This window comes from Oncorhynchus mykiss, chromosome 5 (genome assembly GCF_013265735.2).
Source record: "Oncorhynchus mykiss isolate Arlee chromosome 5, USDA_OmykA_1.1, whole genome shotgun sequence".
In the NCBI taxonomy this organism is placed as follows: domain Eukaryota; kingdom Metazoa; phylum Chordata; class Actinopteri; order Salmoniformes; family Salmonidae; genus Oncorhynchus; species Oncorhynchus mykiss.
This window is the reverse complement of record NC_048569.1, coordinates 59,368,886-59,387,911: the sequence shown is the minus strand read 5'-3', so window position 1 is coordinate 59,387,911 and position 19,026 is coordinate 59,368,886. Positions and strand designations below refer to the sequence as shown.

General features: G+C 46.4%; 1 protein-coding gene across 1 annotated transcript in view; it reads left to right on the top strand.

The window, feature by feature from the left end:
* Positions 1 to 19,026, top strand: part of LOC110524182 (ankyrin repeat domain-containing protein 13C) — an 88,312-nt gene that overhangs the window by 60,286 nt on the left and 9,000 nt on the right. Inside the window, exons 4-10 of the mRNA XM_036977978.1 lie at positions 4,846 to 4,931; positions 6,038 to 6,083; positions 7,396 to 7,462; positions 9,852 to 9,996; positions 10,220 to 10,351; positions 10,684 to 10,845; positions 18,869 to 18,948. Of these exons, the coding sequence (XP_036833873.1) occupies positions 4,846 to 4,931; positions 6,038 to 6,083; positions 7,396 to 7,462; positions 9,852 to 9,996; positions 10,220 to 10,351; positions 10,684 to 10,845; positions 18,869 to 18,948 (718 nt within the window). The remainder of the gene's footprint in view (positions 1 to 4,845; positions 4,932 to 6,037; positions 6,084 to 7,395; positions 7,463 to 9,851; positions 9,997 to 10,219; positions 10,352 to 10,683; positions 10,846 to 18,868; positions 18,949 to 19,026) is intronic.

The window sequence follows — 19,026 nt, the reverse complement described above, 5'->3', positions numbered from 1 at the left end:
CTACACTGTGTCAATATTTACTGTCCTATCTCTGCTACTCGGAAGCTGGCTGGTAGCTGTAGTACATTTTTCACCAGTGGGGGTTGGAGGAGTGTTAGATAAAGAATATTGCCGCAGGTCTTTTGCCTGTTTCATGTCTTCGTTATGTGGGTGATATTTAGCATTAATTATACATGATTTAATATTATTAACACTCCAGACCCCTTTCAGACAGGACATGTTGCTATTCTATTGCTTCTATTACATCTACAGTACATTCGGAAAGTATTCAGACCCCTTGTTCCACATTTTGTTACATCACAGTCTTATTCTAAAATGGATTAAATACTTTTAAAAAAATCATCAGTCTACACGCAATACTCCATAATGACAAAGCTAAAACAGGTTTTTAGAAATTTTTGCAAATGTATATTTTGAGAAACATGGTCTGATGAAACCAAGATTGAACTCTTTGGCCTGAGTGCTGAGTGTCACGTCTGGAAGGAACCTGGCACCATCCCTACGGTGAAGCATGGTGGTGGCAGCATCATGTTTTTCAGTGGATCTACAAGATCAAGGGAAAGATGAACGGAGGAAAGTACAGAGAGATCCTGGATGAAAACCTGCTCCAGAGCGCTCAGGATCTCAGACTGGGGCGAAGGTTCACCTTCCAACAGGACAACAACCCTAAGCACACAGCCAAGACAACGCAGGAGTGGCTTCGGGACAAGTCTCTGAATGTCCTTGAGTGACCCAGCCAGAGCCCGGACTTGAACCCAATCGAACATCTCTGAAGAGACCTGAAAATAGCTGTACAGCTACGCTCCTTCTCCAACCTGACAGAGCTTGAGAGGATCTGCAAAGAAGAATGGGAGAAACTTGCCAAATACAAGTGTGCCAAGCTTGTAGACTCATACCCAAGAAGACTGAAGGCTGTAATCGCTGCCAAAGGTGCTTTAACAAAGTACTGAGTAAAGGGTCTGAATACTTATGTCAATGTAATATATCAGTTTAGTTTTTTAATACATTTGCAAAAATGTCTAAAAACATGTTTTTGCTTTGTTATTATGGGGTAGGGTGTGAAGATTGATGAGGGAAAAAAAATATTTAATACATTTTAGAGTAATGCTGTAAAGTAACAAAATGTGGAAAAAGTCAAGGGGTCTGAATACTTTCAGAATGCACTGTATGTGCCTCCTCAGACCACTTTCTGAATGTTATGGCAGCAAAATAGCCATGATGTGTGAATGAGGGTGAATAGGCCCAAGTCTAAGTAGCGAGGGGAGGTCCGGTGGGTGGGCCACCCGTATACGGTGGGTGGTCCGTGGGCAGATGGTGAGTTAGTCCTCCCTCCTCTCCCCCTCTGTTCTCCCCCGCCGATGGGTGGTAAGGATCAGGAGGCTGTCAAATCTCATTAGACAGCCAGGCCTGAGAGGGAGAGAGACGCCTGGCCCCCAAAACACCAAAACATAGCCCAGCGTGTGTAAGGAATGGAGCCCAGCCCAGCCTTTGTTTGTGCATTTGTGTGTGTGTGTTTGGCCCCAGCCTGGTCCTCCGTGGCCTAGTTTCATTAGCAGCACCAAGGTCCCAGCTCCCTTTGTGTGCCTCTTTGGGTTCGTGGACTGGGGGTACACAGGATTAAGGTTACCAGTGTAGGCCTACAGTTAGCTCATTATTGTGGGATGTATTGTGCATGTATGTGTGATAGGAAAACATCCTGTATGATTGAATAGCTACAGTAGGTTAGGCCTACTTCAGCCCCTGCATTTGAAGTGACCATATCAAACACTAGGATTGATCTGTGACAATCAGTCATAATTCCATACTTTGTATTACAGGTTTGTTGTTTTGATGTAATGAAATGCTGTGTTTTCTTCTAAAAGCATATTACAGGCGGATCACCCCACTGTCGTTTATTCCCCTGACACCTCCAGAACTGCAATTAGCTGTTGTTCCCACCTCTCTCAAAAAAAACATGGGTAAACGTTAGTTAGCCGTGGCTGTTTCAGCTCGGTCTTATTTGTTTGAAAACAAGCGAGCTCGTATTAGCCAGCCAGTCAGGAAAGCTGGGCCGTCAGCGCTTACAGACATATCTCATTAACGGTCAACTTTGTTGTTTACTCCCAGACGCTTCCCCTCTTTGAACTTCCTGGTAAATATGTGATCCTAGCGGCGGTGTAGTGGGCGGGGTCCTGTTATGCCATTTCACCACGGGAAGCCAAGGAACTAGAAATACCAGTCTCACCACGCTAGGCGAGCCTCTCCCATTATTGAAATTCATTGACAGTCCTGTATGTGCTTTAATATTGTAGAATACTCTACTGTGTGATCAAGTTTTGCATGATGTGATATTTAGTTACCCGGCGGCCAAATGATTCAGTCATCTCAACTAAGCTTCCACACGTAAAGTATAAGGTGGGGTTGCATGGTGAAATGTGGTCCTCTGTTTAGCAATACGCAATGCAGTTGATTGGATACTTTATCTTGATTACTTTTACCTACACTCTCAGAAATAAAGGTTTAGATTTGTTCTTAAAGGGGTACAAACTGTTTACTGTAGTGGTACCCTTTAGTCCTTTGTACCTTTTAGTTATAGGTACGTAATTGTACCCTTGCAGTTCGTACCTTAAAAGAGCCAATAGTGTACCTGCCTTAGGGGACAAGATAGTACAGGTACAAAGCTGACCTTTGGAAAAGGTCAAAAATTGCCTTTTTAGGGAACCACCGCTGTGAGAAAGCCGTTTGTTCCCTTTAAGTGCCAGAAATGTATCTCTAAAAAGGTTTTTGGATGTTGTTTTAACACTGTAGGGTGTGAAACCTTGTTTGCATGTTTCCCAGGGTGCCTTTCAAGTGAATTGAGTTACCAATACCACCCATGACTGTGTTTGCTAGTTGGTTGTTGCATTCAAAGGCTTTCAGTCCTGTAGCCTAAACCAAGTGAGTGCCTAAGTGAATATTTTATTATCGAAACTATACTCTTTCATTTATTTCTTCCATCAAGATGCATTTGCCGAAAAGAAACCCATACCTTCTGTAAAATATTTGTGGTGGATCTTTAATGTTATGGGGCTATTTTGCTTACACTAGTCCTGAGACCCTTTGTTAAGGTCAACAGCATCATGAACTTTACCCGGTAACAGGACATTTTAGCCTAAAAACCTGGTTGCCTCTGCCAGGAGGCTGGAACTTGGCCGCAAGTGGATCTTCCAGCAAGACAATAACCCCAAGCACACATCAAAATCCACAAAGAAATTGTTATTTGGTTGCAAAATCATAATTTTGCAATGGCCATCTCAGTCTCCGGACTTGAAACCCATTGAAAACCTGTGGTTTGAATTGAAGAGGCCATTCGATAAGAGCAGACGAAGGACATCAAGGATCTGGAAGGATTCTGTATGGAGGAATGGTCTAAGATCTCTCCCAATGTGTTCTCAAACTCATAAAACATTCAAGAAAAAGGCGCAGTGCCGTTATCCTCACAAGGTGAGGTAATGAAAAGTATTTAAAATAGGTTTGTCAATCATTTTGAATCCTACCTATTTGAGATTTTTTTTAATTACTTTTTAAACACAAAATCTTTGTCTGAGCAATTCTACTATCAATCAATCAAATTTATTTTATATAGCCCTTCGTACATCAGCTGATATCTCAAAGTGCTGTACAGAAACCCAGCCTAAAACCCCAAACAGCAAGCAATGCAGGTGAAGAAGCACGGTGGCTAGGAAAAACTCCCTAGAAAGGCCAAAACCTAGGAAGAAACCTAGAGAGGAACCAGGCTATGTGGGGTGGCCAGTCCTCTTCTGGCTGTGCCGGGTGGAGATTATAACAAAACATGGTCAAGATGTTCAAATGTTCATAAATGACCAGCATGGTCGAATAATAATAAGGCAGAATAGTTGAATACTAGCATAAAATAATATAATTTCCCCATACAATTTCCCTATACAATATAGCTCAGTATTTGAATTATTTATTTTATACAGTCATTTTCTATCATTTCAGACCCCACTGTATATCATAAGCTACTACTTTGACAGCCTAGTTTTTACCCCAATACAGTGGTCTGAAACTCCTGATTTGCAGGTCACATCAGGCAAGTAACATTATGCTGGCTTGCAAAGTGATATGTACAGTAAATCCTACTTTTAATCATGTGCAACCTGTACTTAGAATGATTGCCAAGGCAGGGAAAATTGATAAATGAGACCACCTAAACTATCTAAATGGGAACAACCATCTCAGTAATGGGTGCAATAAATCCAACTACTAACAGTTTAGAAAGATGTATGTTATTTATCTTTGTGTAGCATAAGATCAATTAATCAATGTATATGCAAAAACACATATATTGAAACATTTTTTTTTTATCTACCTGCAATAGGGCATGCTGGGAAATATGATAATGAAGAGGTATGAGATTGTGATGGTTGTGCATTTATATAAAAAAAATTATCCACACCCTTAAAGGTACCAAACAGCATTGTGCAATGATGTCTATAAACCTTTGCTTATGCTATCTATTGGCCAATAAGAGCCTTTGAAGCCACCGGTTGGCCATATAGGCACTCCTCAGAAGAAGCAGTTCTCCATAGGAATGAACGGAATTCATACAAAATATGTTTTACAATGATGGGGGAGTACCAAGATGGATTTGCGGTGGCTTCAAAGCAGCACCCCTGTCAGTCATCTAGTGTATATATTAACCATTATGTGCATTTTCCATTTTGTGTACCCCCAAGAACAATACTGTACCCTAACCATACCTTTTTTTCTAAGAGTGTAGAGATTCCAGTAATGATGCTTGATGTTATTGTATGTAGTTGTTGTGGTCTCACCCCTCCCTCCCTCCTCTCTTCTCTCTGTCAGTCACAGCGCTGCTAAGGAAGCTCAAACAGCAGTCCAGAGAGAGTGTGGAGGACAAGAGGCCAAAGCTACTGAATGCCCTCAAAGAGGTACGGTACATTCTCTCTCTCTCTCTCCCTCCTTCCTCTAGTTTCATATCCCTGATCTCTCATATCTGAAACCGATATGAAGGCTGATATATTGTGTATTCCCACCTCGTCTCTACCCTCTCCACCTCTCCCCTCCCTATCTTACTCCTCTCCCAAAATGAAGCATGATCCAATGCGCTGCGGGGCAGGCTGTGTACTCACTCCACATCTGCCAGCAGAGTCCTCCCCGTCAGAAATGCCACTCTCCGGCACGCACACAGACACATACATACAGACCCTCTCTCAGTCACTCAGTCACACACTATCTATGGTCATCACAACAAAGCGGCACCATAGCACAGCTCTCGGCATGCAGTAAGTATTCCCCCAGGCCTACGCTCAAGGAATATGCAAACAGACAGCAACATGGGCTCCGGGGGGGAGGGAGGAAGGGTCAACCTGCAGGAGCGGTGACATTCTCACAAACCTCCCTGGATGGCATGACACCGGGGAAGGCAGATGCTTTCCACTCCACACACATACACGCGCATGCGCACGAACGCATGTGCGCACACACATGTACACACACAGTTGATAGTCTGGGCTTTGGGGAGCATTGCAGTGCTGCAGCCGGCATGATGTTATTGAGGGTTCTCTGTGGGCATAAACATCTGGTGCTCTGGGCATAGGCCACAGCCAGGTTAACTGTGACTCCCCGAGGGGAGCGATAAGAGGAAGGAGATGAAAGGGAAATAAGATCCGCTTTAGGCCTTGGAGCCTGTCGTGTGTTAGACAACGAGAATTCTTAACTGTAACTCTTGTGACGAAGCAGGCGTAGATGTCCCCGATAGTTTTTCTCCTGACTCCAGGGGATTATATCTCCTCAGAGATGCGCAATCATTCATATTACGTCACTGGAGGTTTTTGGTTTCCGGTCAGTAGTACCCTGGGATTAGGTGGGCCAGTTGTGTAATTTCAGAGCATTTGAACTACATATTGGATCCTAAACTCATTCGAGAAAATCTATGTTTGATACAGAGATGTTTATGTACTTTTCCTCCCGTTTACTCTCTCTGGTATATTTTGATTGCTAATCCTATTGTAATTCTTCTTCTTTTTTTCTCCAGCTGGGAGACTTTTATCTTGAGCTTCACTGGGACTTTCAAAGTTGGGGTGAGTTTGCTTTGCATCTATACAGGTATACGATGAGTATATGATCAGGTCAACTCACTACAACGGTTCAGTTTCTTTGCAATTTTCAACTACACAAAGTGCATTTAACCAGATTAAAGTTGATTTAGAATTACCAGAATGGTTGGTGTTGTTACGCTGTGTGTGTGTGTGTGTGTGTGTGTGAGAGAGAGAGAGAGAGAGAGAGAGAGGTGGTAGCATCTCTGAGAGCCCAATTATGTGGGTGTCAGTAAGGGCTCTCTGCCCGGCTGGTTGGGGACAGAGTGATACTGAGAGATTGTTTACAACACTGAGGTAATCCTCTGTAGGGAGTGGCCTCGCCTCCCCACACAGGCAGACCCTCCCCCTGGTGGTGGCTACACGTAATTACAATGTCACACCACCAGCATTACTAAGGCCTATGAATGCCTACTTCAATTAAGCTTATCTTTTAGATCCATTGAACTTCTTACCGTTTCACTGAATTAATTAGAGAAGAAATGCTGTTACAAATGTCCCACATTTCTTTGGCTAAATGTCTAGTGGACTCCAGAGAGCATGCTAACAGTGTGTCAACATTTCTCGTTAAACATTTCCCAGTAAAGAAAGGATTGCTGATTGTGTAAGTGTTAGTTTGGTAGTATTTGACAGGGGTTGTAGTGCCCCTGAGTGGCAAGGGCTCAAATCCAAAGATTGTATTGGGAGATAGATGCCTTTCTATTAGGACTGTTCGGGAGGGTGAAACGTTACAGAACGTTCACATAGAAATGTATAGTGCAGAGCAGATATAATAGGGAATTGTGCCAGCTCTATTCATTCCATTTCTATCTGCAATGTTCTGAACGTTTCACCTCCCAGAATACAACCCAAGTGTTATGCACTGCACTCACATTGAGAGAAGCCAGGGCTCCACCAGCCCTATTCAATATGCTGGGGGTAGAACAGTCTCAAAACAGACACATTGTCCAGTCTGTACTAGATTTCCTATCAGAGAGGTGCACTGAGTGCACACATGGCATTCACGGGCTCTGTTCCAATATCCACACTAGCATACCGACATATACTGTACATTAGAATTTAGCAATATATTATAGCATGTTAGTGTGGTGATTGGAACATGGATGGTGCCCTCCAAGGGTTTGAATTGGCCTCCCTCATACCGTACTTGTAAAAAGAGCATTACATATTCAACTGCAGAACCACATATTCTGTTGCTGGCATGGGCTTTGAAGCGGTTGGTGATTTTCATTATTAAGTGGAGTTTCAATGCCTAGGCCTATCGATTATCCCCATGTCTTTTCCCCCCATGTTGCAGTGCCTTTGCTCTCCCGAATCCTGCCCTCTGACGTGTGTAAGATCTACAAACAGGGCATCAACATCAGGTAAGTCAAGTAATCCTTTTTAATAACCCCTCGTTTTCATGAAGTTGTAACAAGCGATAATTAGCGCGAAGCCGGTAAGGTGAGATCATTGTAAGAAATAAGCGTGTCAGAGAGATAACCACACACGTAAGTATCGACACAGTGTCACCGACGGACCCCTTGGCTATGCCTTGGACAGATCATTCTGTCTGGACTTTTCTCAGCTGTTACAGCCTATGTACAGCTTGCCCACACACACACACACACACACAACACACACACACACACACACACAGTACACAATGTTGCTTGTTCTCCTCAGCTGAGTTGATACACTGATCATCACCAATCTTTAGTCCTGGTTGTGTGCCAGTCTGTTTCTGCCCCAGCCATCTGGTTCAGAGTCTTGGCAGAGCAGAGATGCAGTCTTATTGGATGGGGAAAGTGTCAGGTACTGATGCTTGCCCTATTGACATGCCAACAACATTTACTAGACAGGCGCCTCTACGGAGTGATATATCCATAGCCTTCCGTATTATACTGAAAAGGACAATGTGATATGGTAAAAACCCACGATAATAAAAGTCAATATGCCTCGACAAAGCCCTTTTTTGAAGCACTTTCAGGCTTTTAGGGCCCCTTTTCAGTTGATTAGAAAACCCTGGCTTTGAACACTACACCCTCTCCCAGCTTAGGGGAAGCTGTAGTGCCAGCCCCAGCACGGCGGCTAACGACAAGCTTGGTTAACTAGAGTGTGAAATCCGTTCTCGCACTGCTGTGACTGAGTAACACGGCATCTGTTTGCAGATCTATTACCTCTGCGCCCCTCTCCAAATAATTACACGTAGATAGAGAGAATCAGCACGTACGTTTGCCTTAACTTTACCCCCCTACCGGCTCCATTATAATTGAACCAGCGCCGAGTAGTCCCATCCAGTAACAAAACAAGATTCACTATTCACAGTTTGAATACACAGTGTGGTTAGAATTGCTTGTCTGAGTGCTAGAGGCATCACTACAGACCCAGGTTCCATCCCAGGCTGTATCACAACCGGCCCTGATCGGGGGTCACATAGGGCGGCGCACAATTGGCCCAGCGTTGTCCGGGTTAGGGGAGGGTTTGGCAGAAAAGGGCTTTACTTGGCTTATCGCGCTATAGCGACTCCTTGTGGCGGGCCGGGCACCTGCAGGCTGACCCTGGTCGTCAGTTGAACGTTGTTTCCGCCGACACATTGGTGTGGCTGGCTTCTGGGTTAAGCGGGCGGGTGTTAAGAAGTGTGGTTTGGCGGGTCATGTTTTGGAGGACGCATGACTCGACTTTCGCCTCCCGAGTCCGTTGGGGAGTTGCAGCGATGAGGCAAGAGGGTCAAATACAAACAGAAAAAAAAAACAAGAACGAAAAACAATTTGCTTGTCTGGCTTTGATGTGCTAGCAGCCTGGTTAATGTATGTTGATCTGCTGAGTTTCAGTGTTCAGTGAGAAGCCAGGTTTAGGCTGTTTTGTTCTTCAAAGGGCCTCTATTTTACCCCACTCAGCAATGACACACACACACACACAGACAAATGAAAGAGTTTTAAAGTGTTGCTAGGTTACCTGCCTCACAAATTGCCCCCCTCCTCCCCACCCCCTCTACCATGCTCTGAATCTATCCAACACTGGAGATTCAGGGCAAATCATTCTCAGGCATATCAAACTGTGTGTGTGTGTGGTGGTGAGAAAGTGGTGAAGTGAGGGCGTAGGTTGTCATTTATTTACCAGGGTTGAAAGCTGTCTAATAGACTTTCATAATGTCTGTTTGATATTCCCGAGGTGGGAAAGAAACCGACCTAGGCATAACTTAATTTACATTCCAATAGTTGAAATTCTCAGCTCTGTCATACCTCTCACTCTCCACTTTGTGTCTATGTGCAGCCCATAAAGTAGTTCCGTTATATTCTTTGTTGTCACACCTCATTCCTCCACGACTCCAATGAACTAGCTTTTGTCGGAAAACATAGAAATGGGTTGTCGCCCACGGCAACTATTAACACAAAAGCTGTCTCCGAGCTTTTAGAGACCAAGTTTGAGTTCTTTAGTTTTATTGAAAAAACCTTTACTTTTACGCTGTATGTTGCTTGGTAACAAGAACGTGTACTTATACTCCGTGTGTGTGTGTGTGTGTGTGTGTGTGTCCCTCACTGTGACTCTCTCTTTCTCCATTTCTCCTTGCTTCTTTCAGTCTTCTTTTGGTTTTTGATGGGTGTGGAGGGATTATGTAGATGTGATGAAGCAATTAGTGTAGACATGAACTAGAGGCAATATGTGCTGTTTTAATGTGCTGTTGCTGATGCTATTGACATTATGTTGGCTCATGAAGTGGTTTGAATTTCAATTCTATCCCTCCTTCCCTTTCTTTCTGATTGGTCATAGACTGGACACCACCCTAATAGACTTCACAGATATGAAGTGCCAGCGTGGTGACCTTAGTTTCATCTTTAATGGCGACGCCATCCCCTCTGAGTCTTTTGCGGTGCTGGACAATGAACAGAAGGTGTACCAGCGGATACACCATGAGGTGAGACACATGCACGCGCACACACAAACACACGTGCGCATACACCCACGCTCTCAGACGCACAAATACGCACGCGCGCGCACGCAAACATACCGTTGTGCATTTCTGCTTGCAGGTCGAGCTAGTGACGCTCGATGTCTCAGTATTTTGCCTTTCAAAATGATCCCCGGTGTCTGTGAAGTGTGTGTGTGTGTGTCAGAGGGCTGTGTTCCCTGTGTTGCAGGAGTCAGAGATGGAGACCGAGGAAGAGGTGGACATCCTTATGAGCAGCGATGTTTACTCTGCCACTCTCTCCACCAAGTCCATCACCTTCTCCAGAGCCCAGACCGGCTGGCTGTTCCGAGAGGACAAAACGGTTGGTTTTTATACATCTCTTTTGTCGAATACTACCTCTCCATCTCCAAATGTGACCTTTGCTGATCTACAGTATGGCCTTGTTATTCCATGCAGTACAGGACGCCCATGTCCTTCTCACACCTCAAAGTTCAGGGGCTACAGAGTAACCAAAACATAGTGGTCGTGTTTGATAAGCCTCCTGGGAGAGCCACAGGTGTTCACCTGAGGGGAGAGTTCATGTGTGTGTGTGTGGGGGGGGGGGGGTATTGCTGTCTGTCTCGGTCCTTTGAGGTGTATTGAAGGGAAATTGGTGACTCAGAGGTTTTATTTTCTTGTCCTTTGTGGCTCCAGGAGCGCGTGGGAAATTTCCTGGCGGATTTCTATTCGGTGAACGGGCTGGTGCTGGAGTCACGGAAGCGTCGGGAGCACCTGAGCGAGGAGGACATCCTGAGGAACAAGGCCATCATGGAGAGCCTGAGCAAAGGAGGGAACCTCATTGAGCAGAACTACGAGGTGAGCTCTGCTGTTGAGGTCCTCTGGCTGCAGAGGACGGGAATATGGCCACAATGTAAACATGCACCCAACTCTTAACCATATTTTCATATCCAGAACGTTCTGCTGGGGCCTACTGGTATGATGTCCCCTGTTGCGGGTGTGAGCTGGCTGCTATGTGTTAAGTGAAGATACTGTTTGCTTGTACCTGCAGCCTAAGTGCGAGTCCAGTCCGGAAACTCTCGGGGTACGCCCTCTGACCTCACTGCTTGCCACTCTCCTATCACCATCCTATGGGATCTCCTCTCACCTCCAGTCACTCCTACCAAAACATGTCAATGCTACATGGACCACGAGAGCGTCATATTTTTCCCCTTAGCATCGGGCTCTTTTGATGTGAAACACGTCTGCATGGTTTATTTGGAAATACTTCAATTGGACTCCACACCCCTCTTGGGTTTCTTTGTAGTTTTATATGGACATACCGTCTGTCGGAATGAAAACCGCCCCCCTAATCCTCGTCTGTGGCATTCCGACCCCTTTCCTCCACCTTTGCGCAAATATATCAGGCACAACACCCCCCTCTAGTGATGGAAGCTCACAGCTGAACTTTACACACAGTAACAGTGCTTTCCCTCTCTTTCGGCCTCTAGCTCATTCGAGAGTTTGCTTTGGGAGCCCCTGTCTATGTACTGTACATAAAGCTGCCACACAGGGAAGTCACTGCCTCACAATGCTCAATAGATGCTTTTTAACGGCTCTGTTGTTTTCGTTAGTCCTGTCCTGTCAGGAACTGGGTTTTGTGTTGTCGATGTGTCCTATGGTATTTACTTCTTGTGGTATTGTTGTCCTTGTACTGTGACGGTAAATGCTTTTAAGCATTTTTCATCTGTTGCCCAAAGTAGATTTTTTACTGTGCATTTAACCGGTATTAAAACCTGTGAGCATAGAGGTCAAGGTCAGGTCAGCACAGTATTGAACGGGAAAAACTGCTTACACAGTTCGCTGTGCATCCATCCATCCATGTTTGTATAAGTGCTTCCCTGCTCAGTGTAAACTGTTTCGCAGAAGTAGGTTGAGGGGAAAAATAACATTCCAAGTTCGTCCCAGCACTGACGTCCCCCTCTGTTTACTCCCGGCGGTGGCGGCATAGCAGAGCGGGTCAGCGCGGCGCCTGGGGACACAGATAGCAGGGGGTTTAAAGCAGGGCTCTGTACTATTGATTGGGTGGATGAAGGCTAAAACCCCTGGTGCCACGGAGCGACGGGTGGCACTGGCCGACAGACGGACTGGCATACCAGGAGATCACTGGCTGGAGGCTGTGTGTACTCTGCCCCCGTCACAACAACAGGGGCGGCGGCAAATGCATCAAAACACCGTGATCCACCACCGCTCAGGGTCACATAGGGATAATAACGTTGTCCAGTTTGAAGTAAAGGGAACCCTACGTTTGAATGATGAGGTACAGACGGTATCATCTGGTGCCAGTTCCGTCTTTCTTCTCTTGAAGTAGGCCATAGGTACATTATAGTGGATGCTTCTCAATCCACGTCTCAGAAAACACAGCCATTCATAGTGAGGGGTCAGTTAGAGAGAGTTCAGTATTGGTGTGGGTGTGCTTGTGTTTTTGTGCATACGTGCGTATTTGTGGACGTGCGTCGATTGGTATCCTCGATGTTGCCAAGTCTTCAGTGTTGGCAGTAGCCTACTGTTGAGGAGCCAGTTGTCCTGGCCAATGTGAGGTAGTAAGCCTGTGTGGTGGGTCAGTCGCTAGCAACGCGCAAAATCCACTTGTCACTTAATAAATCTGGCTGGATTGATTGCTTTCATTTGACTCCTGTGACTCTTTCATACTCTTGCTTGTGCCTGTAGTGTTTTTTCCCCCCGTTAACATTTGTAATGACCTGTCAAACACGCCGGTAATGGCTGGAATGGGCTCAATGGAAAAGACTGTCTTTCCGTTGAATCTGGAAGAACTTTAAAGCTTTGTTGGGAATTTTAACACACCGTTTCGACACCTACATCACAAGAAAGAGAAGGAATTTGAAAAAGTAACCATTTAATGCAGTTGAAATGTTTACAAATTAGATGCGCTGAAAAATGAAAGCAACTTTTGATAAATGAACACGGATTGTAATCACATTATTGTTTGATCTCGCAAACAATGTAAAGTATGTTTAGATAGGTGTAATCTAGAGCCAAGCGTTTTGATTTTTAATCCGAGGGTATCCCGTTGTTGACACCCTAGTTGCAAGAGAACGTGACAACATCAGTCATTAATGAAGCAGTGCAGAGGTGCGTTCAGTTCAATGACACGTTTCCCCAAAATGTTCTTGTACATTCTTGAACAGACTTTGAGGTACGTTTTCTCCCGTGTGACGAGGTGTGGCTTGAAGCAATGAGTGACGTTTTTAAAGGGCAGTTGCCATGCTGACAGCGTTCCCCAACCCACAACCCAACGCCTCCCCGTTTTTCAACTGTTCATTCAGTACAGCACCTTTTCCGTTCAATTTAATGTTTGAGAATGTAAAAACGTACTGGTCACATTTCAGCATTTCGACTCTCCAGAACATAAAAACATTCCATTTGATTGAACCTTTGCTACGTTGCAGAACAGTTTGTACTGAACGACACATTTCCCCAAAACGTTTTTGAACAGACTTTGAGGCATGTTTGCTTCTGTTTGGTGGGCGTGGCGAGGTGTGGCTTGAAGCAATGAGTGACATTTTTTAAAGGGCAGTGGCCATGCTGACAGCGTTCTCCAACCCACAACCAACCCACCTTGTTTTTCAACTGGTCGTTCAGCACAGCATAATTTCCGTTCAATTCAACGTTACAGAACGTAAAAAATTACAGAATGCAGCCCTGGTGAGTGCAGGTAGGGTAGACAGAGCTGGTGAGTACAGGTAGGGTAGACAGACAGGTGAGTGCAGGTAGGGTCGACAGAGCAGGTGAGTGCAGGTAGGGTAGACAGAGCTGGTGAGTACAGGTAGGGTAGACAGAGCAGGTGAGTACAGGTAGGGTAGACAGAGCTGGTGAGTGCAGGTAGGGTAGACAGAGCTGGTGAGTGCAGGTAGGGTAGACAGCTCTGGTGAGTGCAGGTAGGGTAGACAGAGCAGGTGAGTGCAGGTAGGGTAGACAGAACAGGTGAGTGCAGGTAGGGTAGACAGAGCTGGTGAGTGCAGGTAGGGTAGACAGAGCTGGTGAGTGCAGATAGGGTAGACAGACCTGGTGAGTGCAGGTAGGGTAGACAGAACAGGTGAGTGCAGGTAGGGTAGACAGAGCTGGTGAGTGCAGGTAGGGTATACAGAGCAGGTGAGTGGAGGTAGGGTAGATAGAGCAGGTGAGTGCAGGTAGGGTAGACAGAGCTGGTGAGTGCAGGTAGGGTAGACAGAGCTGGTGAGTGCAGGTAGGGTAGATAGAGCAGGTGAGTGCAGGTAGGGTAGACAGAGCTGGTGAGTGCAGGTAGGGTAGATAGAGCAGGTGAGTGCAGGTAGGGTAGACAGCCCTGGTGAGTGCAGGTAGGGTAGACAGAGCTGGTGAGTGCAGGTAGGGTAGACAGACCTGGTGAGTGCAGGTAGGGTAGACAGAGCAGGTGAGTGCAGGTAGGGTAGACACAGCTGGTGAGTGCAGGTAGGGTAGATAGAGCAGGTGAGTGCAGGTAGGGTACACAGAGCTGGTGAGTGCAGGTAGGGTCGACAGAGCTGGTGAGTGCAGGTAGGGTAGACAGAGCTGGTGAGTGCAGGTAGGGTATACAGAGCTGGTTAGTGCAGGTAGGGTCGACAGAGCTGGTTAGTGCAGGTAGGGTAGACAGCCCTGGTGAGTGCAGATAGGATAGACAGAGATGGTGAGTGCAGGTAGGGTAGACAGCCCTGGTGAGTGCAGGTAGGGTAGACAGAGCTGGTGAGTGCAGGTAGGGTAGACAGAGCTGGTGAGTGCAGGTAGGGTAAACAGAGCTGGTGAGTGCAGTTAGGGTGGACAGAGCTGGTGACTGCACATAGGGTAGACAGCCCTGGTGAGTGCAGGTAGGGTAGACAGCCCTGGTGAGTGCAGGTAGGGTAGACAGCCCTGGTGAGTGCAGGTAGTGTAGACAGAGCTGGTGAGTGCAGGTAGGGTAGACAGAGAAGGTGAGTGGAGGTAGGGTAGATAGAGCAGGTGAGTGCAGGTAGGGTAGACAGAGCTGGTGAGTGCAGGTAGGGTAGATAGAGCAGGTGAGTGCAGGTAGGGTAGACAGAGCAGGTGAGTGCAGGTAGGGTAGATAGAGCAGGTGAGTGCAGGTAGGGTAGACAGCCCTGGTGAGTGCAGGTAGGGTCAACAGAGCTGGTGAGTGCAGGTAGGTTAGACAGAGCTGGTGAGTGCAGGTAGGGTAGACAGAGCAGGTGTGTGCAGGTAGGGTAGACAGAGCAGATGAGTGCAGGTAGGGTAGATAGAGCAGGTAAGTGCAGGTCGGGTAGACAGAGCTGGTGAGTGCAGGTAGGGTAGACAGAACAGGTGTGTGCAGGTAGGGTAGACAGAGCTGGTGAGTGCAGGTAGGGTAGACAGAGCTGGTGAGTGCAGGTAGGGTAGATAGAGCAGGTGAGTGCAGGTAGAGTAAACAGAGCTGGTGAGTGCAGTTAGGGTGGACAGAGCTGGTGACTGCATGTAGGTTAGACAGCCCTGGTGAGTGCAGGTAGGGTAGACAGCCCTGGTGAGTGCAGGTAGGGTAGACAGAGCTGGTGAGTGCAGGTAGGGTAGACAGAGCAGGTGAGTGAAGGTAGGGTAGATAGAGCAGGTGAGTGCAGGTAGGGTAGACCTAGCTGTTGAGTGCAGGTAGGGTAGACAGAGCTGGTGAGTGCAGGTAGGGTAGATAGAGCAGGTGAGTGCAGGTAGGGTAGACAGAGCTGGTGAGTGCAGGTAGGGTAGATAGAGCAGGTGAGTGCAGGTAGGGTAGACAGAGCAGGTGAGTGCAGGTAGGGTAGACAGCCCTGGTGAGTGCAGGTAGGGTAGACAGAGCTGGTGAGTGCTGGTAGGGTAGACAGAGCTGGTGAGTGCAGTTAGGGTGGACAGAGCTGGTGACTGCACGTAGGGTAGACAGCCCCGGTGAGTGCAGGTAGGGTAGACAGCCCTGGTGAGTGCAGGTAGGGTAGACAGAGCTGGTGAGTGCAGGTACGGTAGACAGAGAAGGTGAGTGGAGGTAGGGTAGATAGAGCAGGTGAGTGCAGGTAGGGTTGATAGTGCAGGTGAGTGCAGGTAGGGTAGACAGAGCACGTGAGTGCAGGTAGGGTAGATAGAGCAGGTGAGTGCAGGTAGGGTAGACAGCCCTGGTGAGTGCAGGTAGGGTAGACAGCCCTGGTGAGTGCAGGTAGGTTCGACGGAGCTGGTGAGTGCAGGTAGGGTAGACAGAGCTGGTGAGTGCAGGTAGGGTCCACAGAGCTGGTGAGTGCAGGTAGGGTACACAGAGCTGGTGAGTGCAGGTAGGGTAGACAGAGCAGGTGAGTGCAGGTAGGGTAGATAGAGCAGGTAAGTGCAGGTAGGGTAGACAGAGCTGGTGAGTGCAGGTAGGGTAGACAGAGGAGGTGAGTGCAGGTAGGGTAGACAGAGCTGGTGAGGGCAGGTAGGGTAGACAGAGCAGGTGAGTGCAGGTAGGGTAGACAGAGCTGGTGAGTGCAGGAGGGTTGACAGAGCTGGTGAGTGCAGGTAGGGTAGACAGAGCAGGTGAGTGCTGCTAGGGTAGACAGCCCTGGTGAGTGCAGGTAGGGTACACAGAGCTGGTGAGTGCAGGTAGGGTAGACAGCCCTGGTGAATGCAGGTGGGGTAGACAGAGCTGGTGAGTGCAGGTAGGGTAGATAGAGCTGGTGAGTGCAGGTAGGGTAGACAGAGCTGGTGAGTGCAGGTAGGGTAGACAGCCCTGGTGAGTGCAGGTAGGGTAGACAGAGCAGGTGAGTGCAGGTAGGGTAGACAGCCCTGGTGAATGCAGGTAGGGTAGACAGCCCTGGTGAGTGCAGGTAGGGTAGACAGAGCAGGTGAGTGCAGGTAGGGTAGACAGCCCTGGTGAGTGCAGGTAGGGTAAACAGAGCTGGTGAGTGCAGGTAGGGTAGACAGCCCTGGTGAGTGCAGGTAGGGTAAACAATGCTGGTGAGTGCAGGTAGGATAGACCGAGCTGGTGAGTGCAGGTAGGGTGGACAGAGCAGGTGAGTGCAGGTAGGGTAGACAAAGAAAGTGTTTGGTGGTTGCAGCTCTGTTCCTCCCCTTTATGGTAATGTATGCATATATACAAACACACCTTGGGTGATTATGCAAATGAGGGACACGTCATTTTCTTTATTTTAACAGTGAATAAAAACGATTTGCTGATACAGTAAGAAAATGTATATATGAGTGTATTCTAAGAGAAAAAAATATGAATGTTTCAATAGATCCCACAAAAGTCCCTGAATTCCATTTGTTATTTGTCCGTGCCAGTAAAAACGTTTATGTGCTATAACTCAGTCAATATCTGATCGATTATACAAATTCAAAACGTTTGGAGTATCTTTGTCCATTGTCTGACTGTTGCGTTTATTAAAACCTTTTAACAATTTCGATAGCCGTTGCTACTTTGATGTCCAGAGAGATGATAACCTAAGGTCAAGGTGCTGGTAACGAGGCACGTGTCGAGAATTAACGACTGAGTCTGTGCTGTATTGAAATGACCCATTTTCATTCATGCAGTTTGTGTGCAGCTGTAAAATCATCAAGTTGGTTTTACCACTGGCACTGTGTTGTTCATGTGGTCAATCCCGCTCTCAGCATTAGTGATGTATTTGGGCCCTCTAGTGACCCAAACGTGGTTGTGCATCCTACATTTCATTCACCTCAGGTGGATATACAGTTGTGGCCAAAAGTTTTGAGAATGACACAAATATTAATTTTCACAAAGTCTGCTGCCTAAGTTTGTATGATGGCAATTTGCATATACTCCAGAATGTTATGAAGCGTGATCAGATTAATTGCAAAGTCCCTCTTTGCCATTTAAATTAATGGAATCCCCCCCCAAAAAAACATTTCCACTGCATTTCAGCCCTGCCACAAAAGGACCAGCTGACATCATGTCAGTGATTCTCTCGTTAACACAGGTGTGAGTGTTGACGAGGACAAGGCTGGAGATCACTCTGCCATGCTGATTGAGTTTGAATAACAGACTGGAAGCTTCAAAAGGAGGGTGGTGCTTGGAATCATTGTTCTTCCTCTGTCAACCATGGTTACCTGCAAGGAAACACTGGCCGTTATCATTGCTTTGCAAAAAAAAGGGCTTCACAGGCAACTTCTCCCAACCATCCAGGAACAGTTTGGTGACGAACAATGCCTTTTCCAGCATGATGGAGAACCTTTCCATAAGGCAAAAGTGATAACTAAGTAGCTCGGGGAACAAAACATTGATATTTTGGGTCTATGGCCAGGAAACTCCCCAGGCCTTAATCCCATTGAGAACTTGTGGTCAATCCTCAAGAGGCGGGTGGACAAACAAAACCCCACAAATTCTGACAAACTCCAAGCTTTGATTATGCAAGAATGGGCTGCCATCAGTGTGTGGCCCAGAAGTAAATTGACAGCATTCCAGGGCGGATTGCAGAGGTCTTGAAAAAGAAGGGTCAACACTGCAAATATTGACTCTTTGCATCAACTTCATATAATTGTCAATAAAAGCATTTGACACTTATGAAATGCTTGTAATTATACTTCAGTATTCCATAGTAACATCTGACAAAAATATCTAAAGACACTGAAGCAGAAAACTTTGTGGAAATTAATATTTGTGTCATTCTCAAAACTTTTGGCCACGATTGTAGGCAAAATCTTACAAACAACTCAGCAAAAGAAATCCTTATTGAAGTGATTAGCTTGGGATTTTTATGCTTTTAGTGTGCTGTTTGTTATGTCTGAATGTGTTTTTGTTTTTTTTGTGACTTTGTTTATGAGATTTGTGTACTCTGTGCTCAGTTTGATGATTGACTTTGCTCGGTGTAGATTTCTATTGCCAGGTGTCTGTTCTTGCCACTCATATGTATGTCCACTCTCTCTTTAGCCTGTGAGGCGACAGTCATTAACTGCCCCTTCACCCAACAATATCTCCTGGGAGGAATACATCAACGCAGAAAACGGAAAGTAAGTGTGACCATCACCTTCTCACAAGTACACTTCTTACACACTTCCTTTAGTCTCAAATGACTACATACAAGGTTA